Genomic DNA, 11,376 nt, shown 5'->3' on the forward strand with positions numbered 1-11,376 from the left:
TAACACCATTGATTTGATTATATATTTTTCATTCTAATGTTGGTACCATGTAATTATAGTCGTCACAGGAGATTTTATGAACTGGAGATGAAGTCATATATAACCCTCAATAACTCCTTCACAACAAAACACCTCCCCTAAAATTAAAATTGGTAGTATCAAGAACAGACAAAGAAAATATGTGCTTAGATTAAAAAGGTTAACTGGGATGATAAAAAAGTTAATGGAGGAAAGGGGCCTCTGCCATCTTTGGTTTTGACTCACTATCCATAATACAGCAAAGGCATGGGTGAATCCACGGGTGTTGTCCATGCTTCCCAGGCAACACCCCTGCTTTCACAGTGAAGGTTAGTGTACAGTACTTTAAATACATAAATTGCATCTTTTACTGGCTATCATGTATATTTCTCCTGTACAGATGTCATGCAGACCATCTTTGGTTGACAAACGTTACTTAGCTGGCTGAGAGAAAGGGGATGCCAAGCCTTCATTGTTCTGAAAGGTGATATGGGCAACACCTCAGAGATATGCCTAGATCTGCTCATGAGAGGTTTTCATTTTCATTGGAAATTGGGCACAATTAACACTTAGGAGTCACATATTACGCAGAGCTAATTCTATATATCTATCTGTAGCCAGACACATTAAGCCCGTAAGGGGTGGCCACAAACAAATCGCCTCCATGTCACCCTGTTCCCTTCCATTTTGCTGCCCTCTCCCCAGCTCACACCCCCCCTCTCGTATAATCACACTTGGAATATCCCTCCTAAAGGAAAGACAGTAAACATAAGGATCAAAATTTACTGACACAGTACAAGACTTTGGTTCTAATGCAGTATTTCAACTTTAGTGCTAAAGGCTCCACGAACATCATTTTTCTTGTGACAAAATAGATGTAGTAAAAAAAAAATAATAATAAAAAACGAAATACATACAGTGAGCTATGGTGTAAACAGTAGGCAATAATTTCTGCAGTATTTTACATATGGACCTTCAACCTAGCAGTAATGAGAGAGAGAGAGAGAGAGAGAGAGAGAGTTCTTACCTCAGTGTGTGTGTGTGTGTTTAGATTAACATTCAGTCCCCATTTAAAGTCTAAACTGCTAGACATGGACACCTTCATGCAGTGGCACAGAACAAACAGGCAGCTACACTTCCCAATACAAGCATATTATCTACATTATATATTCATTCCAGCAAACATCAGATTATTTAACCTTCCTTGAGACATCTAGGTCACTAAATGTTAAAAATATAATTATTGTTATGACTGAGATTCTAGAACATGTATTAATAAAGGTTCTGATAGATGATTTGATTAAACTTATAGAAACTTGTTGCAGTGAAAGGGATAAGTGATACATGGTTCTAAATCATAACTGAGGGGATAAAAGCACAAAAGGAATTCATATCTGACTTAAAATTTGGAATGACTGCACAGTTTTTTTTTTTTTAAATGTAAGGAAGAAGGAACCAAAGGCCAGGAGCCTCCCACCCATTCCTTCCAAGAAAAAACAAAATACAACAGAGCGCCAAATTCAAGATCCATTCATTTCGAAGTTGTCATTAGCAACTTAATAATGGAACAACTTTAAATGGGGACTAAATTTCCTTTCCTTTCATAGAGATAAGAAGAAAAGATAATGGCCTGAGGTTACATTCCAGCGATACGGTATAAAAAAAAATAAATGTAGTAATAAAATACAAAATTCTAAAATAGCTTCACTGCACTGTATGTATAATATAACTACAGGACTGGCAATACATGATATACTCAAGTTCTTTAATATACAAATGGATTTAGGGAATGGATTATCTTCACTATTGTCTAAGGATTAAAATATTACACCCTTTGACTAAAATAATGAATCTCCTTACAGTCTCACGGCCTCCAAACAATTTTATTTCGGAAAGAGGAATTACATGTATTCAGTTTAATCATGAGAGAGAGAGAGAGAGAGAAACACCCTACTAGACATACTAAAGTCAATCAGATAAATGAGAGAGAAAGAGAGAGAGAGAGAAACACCTTACTAGACATACTAAAGTCAACTAGATAAATGGTTCACCTTCTCTGCAGCATTCACCAAACTCATAAGAAGATACTCCATTCTGTACTGTATGCTGTATGGGTGGCAAACTTGTGACAATGTACTGCATCTCAGAGTACTCATCTCGATAAAATAACCGCATCCATTAATGTACAGTATATATATGGTTTTCTTGGCAAGGGGGAAGAAAGGGGTCATCTCACACACAGAGTTACGAGAGCCAAAGTATATATGTGTGCAATGTGTCTTTGAACTGTTGCTGAGCTTAATCAATGTGCCAACTCAAATCAGGAGCTATGCTATGTGATGTGCCTGGTGTGGGTTTTGGTGCGATTTACCTCATGAATAAACTCAACTGTAATCAGAGACGCATAACACGTATGTAGTGTGGCTTGCATAGCTTCTGGTGTGAGGTGACATTAAGTTTTGAAGGAAATATGATGAAAAAGTAAATGAGAAGTATGATGAAGTGGAAGAGTCAGTGTGAAAGGGAGAATGAAAGAAAACTGAGGGGAAGAAAAGATTCTGGATGAACAACCACAGTCACATATTCATAGATTACAGCAGGCAAGGGAAAAAAGCAATCTGTGAAATATATGAACAAAGAAAGAGGTCTGGAAAAAGGGAAGTGATGCATAAAATGGAGGATAAAAGAGTGGAGAAGTTTAAATAACTGTGTGTGTAGGGAAAGGGTGGCACAGTACCTAGGACAAGACAAGATGGACATAGCCAACTTAATAATATACACAAAACAAAAGTTCGACAAGTAATGAAGCACTAGAAAGAGATTATATATACTGAAAAAAGAAGTATATGTATATGTGTGTGTGTTTGTGAGAGATGAAATGGGGGTGTCATATTCTGTTAAGTCTGGGAAGCTGTACAGCACCTCTACCTTAGTGATTTGTTTTCCATATTACACATCAATAGTATCATGTATGTAGTTAATGTATTTTTGGTATGGACATAAGATTGCTTTATATCATCACATCATCATCCTGAACCTCTATCCCACCTACAGCCACATCCACACCAAATGTAACCCACAGAAGTTCACATTTACATCTGCCCATTCCAGCATGCATTTGATGTGGACATGACCTAAGGATGAGGCGATGTAGGATAATATACAAAACAGAACTGATTCCTTGTGCGTTACTCATGTTTCCTATAAGTACACAGATTTCATAAATGACATAGAGAATATTAATATACCATGCAAAGAAATAAAATTTTAAAAGGTGCTGTGGAGCCTCCTGCCCCAACAAGAATACAAGCCTAAGATTAGTGTAGATGGTGACTAATCGTTAGCCGTCCCTCCAGATGCTCCTCCAGGCCCAGGACCTGTGGGAACAAATAACACATTCATTAACCATTTCAGTGTGGTTGATGCAATTGCATGTATTATTCTGGGTTACATCAGAAGATTTTTGTTCAACTGACAAAAATCCTAGCAGTCACAAGCCTCAAAAACTATACAATACTTCTCTTGTACTGGTACAACAAAGAATTCTGTTTACATTACAATAACATCTGATGATTTTCTTTAGATCACTGGGCTGCAACAAGAGACAAACAATGGAATACGGTATAAGTCACAAATAAGTGCTATGGAAAAGATCTAGAGCTGTAATATTGTCTTACTCTGCCAATATGCTACAGAAAATAAATAGCAAGATTATAGAAATACAGTCCCAAATGTATGGTGTAATAAAAGCTAAATCTCTTATTATGGTTCCAATTTTATTCTGTTTATGTTACCAGACCATTAAATTAAAACACCCTTAATAATGAAGATAGCAACCATGCAGTCAGATGACATACACTTTTTTCTGTATTGTTTTACTTATTCTTGCTAACTCCAGATGCTTTTGTTCAACTTTGGAAAGATCACTCAAACTTAGTGTGTTTATGAAGGTTACATCTGACTCATTCAGTTTAAAAAGTTGCTTCTAAGCTAAGTAAAGTCTTCAGAAGGCAGCACAAATCTATCTATAGCCAGATGCCACAATCCAAGAAAGAGTGGCCACGTACAAACTGCCTCCATGTTACCCTGTTCCCAACCATCAGGCTGCCTTTTCTCCAACTCACAACCTGCTCACTCATATACCTCTCCACCCCATCTCCATCACATTCTTGGTCTCCATCTCCTCCCTTCCTCCAGTCACTCACAAACACTTTCTTAGTCAAGCTCTCAATCTCCATTCTCTCCTCATGACTGCCTACAATTTTCTCTTTAAACTTAATTTTACTTCTTACGGATGTCTATCAACTTCCGCAGCCTCACCTCTGCCGTCACATGCCACAATCTTCAACTTATCCACCTGGGCAAAATCCTGTACCTCCTTGAACTCCACGTCGGTCATGAGGAAGGTCCAAACGTTGTCACAAAAGCGGTATGTGTTCAGCTTGTTGGCCTGATGAGAGATTGGTGAATTAGTTGGGTTTTGGTGAAAGACTGGGTATGTGGGACAAACATATGTATAGTACTTACATGGCATCATCATCCTAGCCCCATTTCGAAATTATCATCCCCATCATCGTCTAATATTGGTAAACAGGGTGGGATATGGTGGCTTTTGAAAAAGGGGTGGGGGGTGGAAAGCACAAAACCACAAGTAATGTAACGAAAGCAATACTACCACTGCTACGACTACTACTGCTACTAACAACAACAACAGCAAAATAATAATCACACTCATCATTATCATGACCACCATAATCATCACCTAACACTAACCTTATTCCCAGTGAACAGTGGTAAAGGTGGTATCAATGAACAGGAAAATACAATCATAAGAGCTGGGGCATTATCATCCAAATAGTTACTTATGAGAAAATTACCGTAAACCAAATGCAGAATATTTACACATACAGTATCTTGTTCCTGCAGAAAATATAATTAATTAACCAAACCATATGCGTTCCCTACGTGTCAACAAGTGGGTTGGTGGAGGATTAGTGCCTCTCCCCATAAAACAAATAACTCAAAGTCAAATGCCCACCCCTTACGGGATTGTGGCGTCTGGCAACTGATAGATAGATAGAACCTCCATATAAAAAAATAACCTCCATATACTATAAACTAACCTCCATATACTGTAAATTAACCTTCATACAGTATAAACCTCCATATTAATTTCACTTATTAGTAACAAAACCTCACAGGGACTAACCTTGAAGTTAATACGTGCACGGACTTTGTTGGCAAGAGCTGCGTTGATAGCACGGTCAAATTGCAGTAACACCCGCAGGGCTGTACTTGGGGAGATCTGCTGGAACTGAAACCAACATTTATTATCAGTAATGTAAGACTCAGATGTACAGAAATGATAGTGATTAGGTGGATGTGTATTGTGTCCTTCATTGTGATCCCTGGGGGGGCTAGGTTTACTACTGAAGTGTTAAGAGGAAGGATGGGACTGGAGTGTATTGGTGCTGTAATGAGGAGGGGTAGATTGTGATGGTTTGGGCATGTGAAGAGGATGAAGGATGACAATTGGATGAGGAAAGTGAGAAGTGTGAACACTGGGGGTAAAGTTGCCTTCAGGCAGACTGAAAAAGACCTGAGACAAGGTTATAGTGTGACCTGAGGAGTAAGGGACTGAATAGGGATGCTGCCAGAGATCTAGCAGCATGGATAGCCGCCATTAAGTGACCAAGGCCAACATACACATGGCAGCATGATGAGCCTTTATAAACAATACAGTACGACTGTGTATGTGATGTTATACCCCTTTAGTATGAGTGGTAGGCTATGCCCTAAAACAGTAACAGACAATTCTATATTCTACTACAGCTAGACACCATATCTCTTTAAAATGTAGGGATCCGAGGCTGAACTGTTTTCTGCACTGTAACTCACTCTAAAACTGCCATCTTTCCATCTTGATTGCTCAGTTGTAGCAATTGATTAACACTACAATATGAAACTATACTCTTTTTACTGTAACATGGCCTAAAATTAACATCTCTCCATCTTGAATGATCAGTTGTAGCAATACAGCATAACACTAGATCCGGTACTCTTTTTCCTATAGCATGGCATAAAATTAATGCTTAGTTTTAGCAATTAATTAATAACAGAATATGATGCTATACTCTCTTTACTCTAACCTGGTGTAAAATTGTCATCTGTCCATCTTTAATGCTGAGTTATAAGAACAGAGTAACACTAGAATATGATGCTAGTTATCCTCGGTTGTAGCAACAGATTAACTCAAGAATATGAACTTAATCACATTAGGCTACCAAGCTTACCAGTCTTACTACCTAACTCTCTGATCTAACTTCCAGTCAGTTAATGCTCAGTCTAACCTGCCATAATTCTCCTAATCTAACCAAGCTAATCTAAGTTCTGCAATCAGTCTGTCCTAACCTGTTTTTCCAAACCTTACCATGCTTACCTAATTTTGCCAGCCTAACCTAGCTCTCTCTCTCTCTCTCTCTAACTAATTACTATTATCAGTTTCACCCCAAATTACGTTTTATTATGATTTTTTTACAATAATAATTCAATTTGGGATAGTGTGGTGGAGCGCCTGACTCGAGATCGAAGTTGTGGGTTTCACGCCACCCCCCAGGCAAGCTGCCCTGTCGGGAAAGGTAGCACTCTCGTGTCATCTAGCTGGTTGTAGCAGCTGTAGCTCAGTGGGGTAGAGTGCTCTGATCGAAGGGTCGGAGGTTTAAGTCCACCCAAGGGTCATTGGTAGACATCAGGAAGGGCATTCGGTCATACAGTGCTACATGCACGCTCCAAAACCAAATTCCTTTACCCAGGGGCAACGCCTTAGCTCTTACAGAAAAAAGGGACACGGCTTTAAAACTCAATAAATAAATAATGATAACAATTCAGTTTGGGAGAGCACTCCCTAAAGTGAGAGATGAAGGGAGCTGTACTTAACTCCTCCAGCCCCAAAAATCCCTCCTACACTTAATAAAATTGGTGGAGGTAACAAGAATTATGTGGAAGAATGAGTCAGTGGATCGAAGGTGTTAAGGGAGACGTGAAGTGATGGTTTCTAACCCTTTCAGTTCATGTTCAGTAATAATAATAATAATAATAGGGGGATCCTCAAGCTATATTTGGAAGCAGATACTGGACATTAACCAAACAGTAATAATATTAATGCAGTACTACTACTACTACTACTACTGCTACTAAAGATCGTCGTCGTGCTGAAGGGGTAGTATATAAACGTTTGGTATAACAAACAGATAACGCAATAATTACAAAAGTTACAGATAGATAGATCAAGACAGGATTACTAACCTCCAACATCTCTTCCAGCGCTGCCTTCAATGTCAAACCTAAGGTGGTGTAGCGGTAAATCTCATATACTTTAACTTCAGGCCATCTATCATATTCACGCGGCGTTCCCTGTGACATTATAACTGTACAGCCTTTCCTCCCATTTACGAGTTTCCTCCACTTCTTACACTCCAATTTACGCGAGACCGAAATTTAGAAAGAGCTTGACATATCGACTGAGTGCCAAATGGTTTAAATTTTCGCACTTAATACTGCGTGCTGATATCTCGCCTTTAAAATATACTCTCCACTCTATTAATCTATCAATGTCTCCAATTTGACTTTTAACTTTAGAATATGTCTGGTAGCTTACTCCTTTGACAGTATCGGTAATTCAAATTTGCGCATCTCAAAAAAGTCCTGGTATCTCTAGACTTCCAGTTTACAAATCTGAAATGAAGAATGCGCCTGGCAACCAAATTTCTAGATAACGTATTACGTCTCAAACCTAAACTCCAGTCTTCCACTACTTAACCTCTAATTGATGAGTAGGTTTCTTTTCTAAACGCCCTGACGCAGGAGTGACAATCTGATATAAAGAATGCGCCTCACAGCTTTGATTTCCTGATCAATTATTCAAATTCGATTTTACGTCCAGGTATCTCATCTCGGTGTAAGGATACGACAGAAGACTAATAAACTACTTAATTTTCTCGACATAATCTTCTGATATGCGACTTTGGTTTAAATGATTTTTAATATATTTGCGCAGTGAATTTTGGTATATCTTCTCCGTATAAAAATACTTAAGAAATCATTTTTCTGTAACTGCGTTTGGTGTTCATCAACGCAGCCTCAACGTAACCATTTTTTTTTTTTTTTTTTTTTTTTTAATAAGGACAATGAAGGAAAAGTGCTGCGCCATGTCGTGTTCCTTCAAAAATATAAATTTTGGCTACGCACGGGAAATATATTCGTTTATTGCATGTAGGTCAAGGGAATAATGTATCAGAATCTTCATAATCTCTTATGGTGCTGACGTAACTGCGCTGCTCCTCTGCCTACTTATGCAAACGCCCAACTCTCTCCCTGTCCTTTGAATGGGAGATGATAAGACTGCATGAGGGGGATGGAACTTCTACCTGCAGTCTGGTGGGTTCACATTTCAGAAAAGCCGGGGGTTACAACAAGCCATCACCATTACTGCCATAAACAATTATTTTTCTGCCGGAGAGAGAGAGAGAGAGAGAGAGATCGTAAGGTGGTATGCAAATCTATCCCATGTCTGTATTATTTTGATAAAATTGTTTAGTCGTTATCAGTGAAGAATAACCGTCCATATTTATCAAGGATCTTATCAGATTTGCAGAGTAAGTTTCCATTGCATTTTACTGTTATCAAATCTCTCTATCTTTTCATTGTGAGGAGTATGGTCTCTCAAAGGAAGATTGTGGACTGTGGGAGAAAGGTAACTTCATCCTATAGTCCACCAAGTTCAGGTTTAGATGAGCAGTGAGCATGGAAGTAAAAAAAAAAAAAAAAAGTCACTGCATGATTGTATTATGATCCTCACTCAAAGATGCGGTATAGAAGTGAAGCCTGGGCCCTACTTGGAAGGACAAACATCAAGAATGAGTGCAGTAGGAAAGAGTTATTCGAGAGGAGCATGTGGAGTTAGCCTATATGAAGAGACTGACAGTAAAGAAGTAAAGAAGCATTGTGGTGTTGAGGCAGATGTGGCTGGAAGTGTTGAGAAATGCCATGTGGGGCAGAAGGAGAATGAGAGAGCAACTAAAAAAATAGAAGAGTGTATATGTGAGGTGGAGGGGGGGAAGGAAGCAGGGGAGATCAAGGATGAGATAGAGGGATGGAGTGGAGAGATATAAGAGAGGAGTGTGTGAGTTGGAGGGAGGACAGCCATATGACAGAGGACAGAGTAACATGGAGACAATTTGTTTGTGGCCACCCCTTACAGGATTAAGGCATCTGGCAGTAGACAGACGGATACAAATTCATCCTAGCCAAGGGGATAATGATGATAGCTAGTCAGTGTTTATCTAAAAATGAACGGATCTTGAATTTGGCTCTCTGTTATCTTGTTTTTGTTTTTTATTGGAGGGGAACGATCTTGCAGGCTCCTGGCCTTTGGTTCCTTCTTCTCTGCATTTAAAAAAAAAAAAAAAAAAAAAAAAAAAAAAAAAAAGTTAGGGAGAGAGTCCACTCTGATAATGCCTTTTCTATACCAAATGGAGCAAACAAATACAATTTCTTGGCAGATGTTACACCTAATGCTTGACTGTACTGTGCAAACCACTTATTGTTTCATTTATAAAGGCTCCAACATACATCCATGCACCACCTTGGTCATCTACTAATGGCTCTTAATGCTGCTCGATCTCTGGCAGCTCCCCTGTTCAGTCCTTTATTCCAGAGGCCACTCCATGACCTCGTCCCAGTCCCTCGACGTTCACACCTCTAACATTCCACACCCAATTGCGATCATCCTCTCTGCATGCCCGAACGATCTCAATCTACTTCTCATCACAATACCAATACATTCATGTCCCATCTCTCCTCTCAAATCTTCAATCGCAATCCTTACCCCCAAAGATCTTGCTTTCATGGATGAACTATGGTACACATATATGTGATCAGTACAAACCAGTCTTCCATTCTATCCCCCCCCCCAAAAAAAAAAGGTATACCAAGTAGCCTATCGTAATACAGGATACTGATTATGTAATAATTACCTTACCAATTTATAAAATTATTTAGCATTACTAAAGCATGTTTCCCTAAGTCTGTCATATTTACCAGCTGATTTGCCAGTACACTGCAGTTCCCCAAATCCAAAATGGTTGAAATTGAGAGGCTTTTGGAAAACTTAATTTTGGGGAAAACTGGGATTCTGTCATCATTACCAATTACATCCACCTGTTAGGCATTCTCTTTAGTAATCACTATATCTGTTATAATTTATTTTTCCCAAATGATGGGTCTGAGAGGTCTGGCATGAAAATTTGACAATGAACAGTGGTAATTTTTTTGTGTGTGCAGGGGCAGTATCACAGAACAAAAGGTGGGGAAATTGGCCTCATGGGTTGTGAAGTACAGTTTGAGCTAGCTTTGTGACTTAATTACTTCAGCACCATTTTAAACCTAGCAGTGACCCTGGAAGGTTAACAAGGAATTCTTTTGGTGATATATATATATATATATATATATATATATATATATATATATATATATATATATTTGTAAACTCTTAATTCATTTGGAAAACTGGAAGTTTAGTATAGTCGGTACATCTTTTTTAGTTGGCTCAGATTTTTATCCTCTTGCTGCTTATACAACATAGCTCTGTGGCAGAAGAAAACAGTGCTACAGTTCTACATCCTTTCCATAGCTCTTTTTGTGACTACTACTATATTCTAGTGTTAATTGTTAATGCTCAGCATTCAAGATAGCAATTTTTGGCGCAGTTAAAGTAGTTTGGCATTCAGGTTTCATCAGATTTCCCTTTATCTCTACATTAGTTTTACGCGGCATGCTTTTTACTGGGAGGTGCTTACCTGTATAAGCTCGTCTAGAGTTTCTTGTAACGTATTGCCTAGGGTAGTGTTGCGGTAGAGCTGATACGACGACATGATTATTCACCGTTTTAGCGTTCCTTTCCCACTCCTGACCACAGCCCTTCTCATATACCGCCTTCTTTGGTAGTTTTTATATGCTTTACTGCAGCGTGGCCTCCTGTAGATGGTGTCACTTTGTCCCTGAGGCGTGAAGGAGCATACACCAACGCCCGCAACCACAGCCCACTGTTTTGTTATTGTTGTATCTCCCGTCTTGGTTTTGGGATTGTAACATTTTCAGTAAATATATTATTTCGTGGAATTTTTGGTGTTATGTATGGTGTTCATTATATAGGAGTGAAATAAATTTAGTCTTAAATTAAGTTTCTAGGATGGTTTATGGCGATAATTACGTGTTGCATGCATTGGGCTCAGTGGTTGCATGGGAGCAGTTGCGAAGGCATATCCCATCAGTTGCCATTTGGTATTTTTCATTACCAAA

General features: G+C 38.7%; 1 protein-coding gene across 1 annotated transcript; it reads right to left on the reverse strand.

Moving 5' to 3' along the window:
• Nucleotides 1-800: 800 nt before the first annotated feature.
• On the reverse strand, nt 801-11,085 carry TfIIA-S (general transcription factor IIA subunit 2). The gene is made up of 4 exons (XM_080273806.1): nt 10,875-11,085; nt 5,228-5,332; nt 4,339-4,468; nt 801-3,395 (listed from the first exon to the last, which is right to left on the reverse strand). Exons 1-4 carry the CDS (start codon nt 10,947-10,949, stop codon nt 3,352-3,354), a joined length of 354 nt encoding a protein of 117 aa, XP_080129932.1. The 5' UTR covers nt 10,950-11,085; the 3' UTR covers nt 801-3,351.
• Nucleotides 11,086-11,376: the final 291 nt, after the last annotated feature.

This window comes from Coenobita brevimanus, chromosome 56, assembly GCF_032717465.1.
Source record: "Coenobita brevimanus isolate Jiangsu-jjx chromosome 56, ASM3271746v2, whole genome shotgun sequence".
In the NCBI taxonomy this organism is placed as follows: domain Eukaryota; kingdom Metazoa; phylum Arthropoda; class Malacostraca; order Decapoda; family Coenobitidae; genus Coenobita; species Coenobita brevimanus.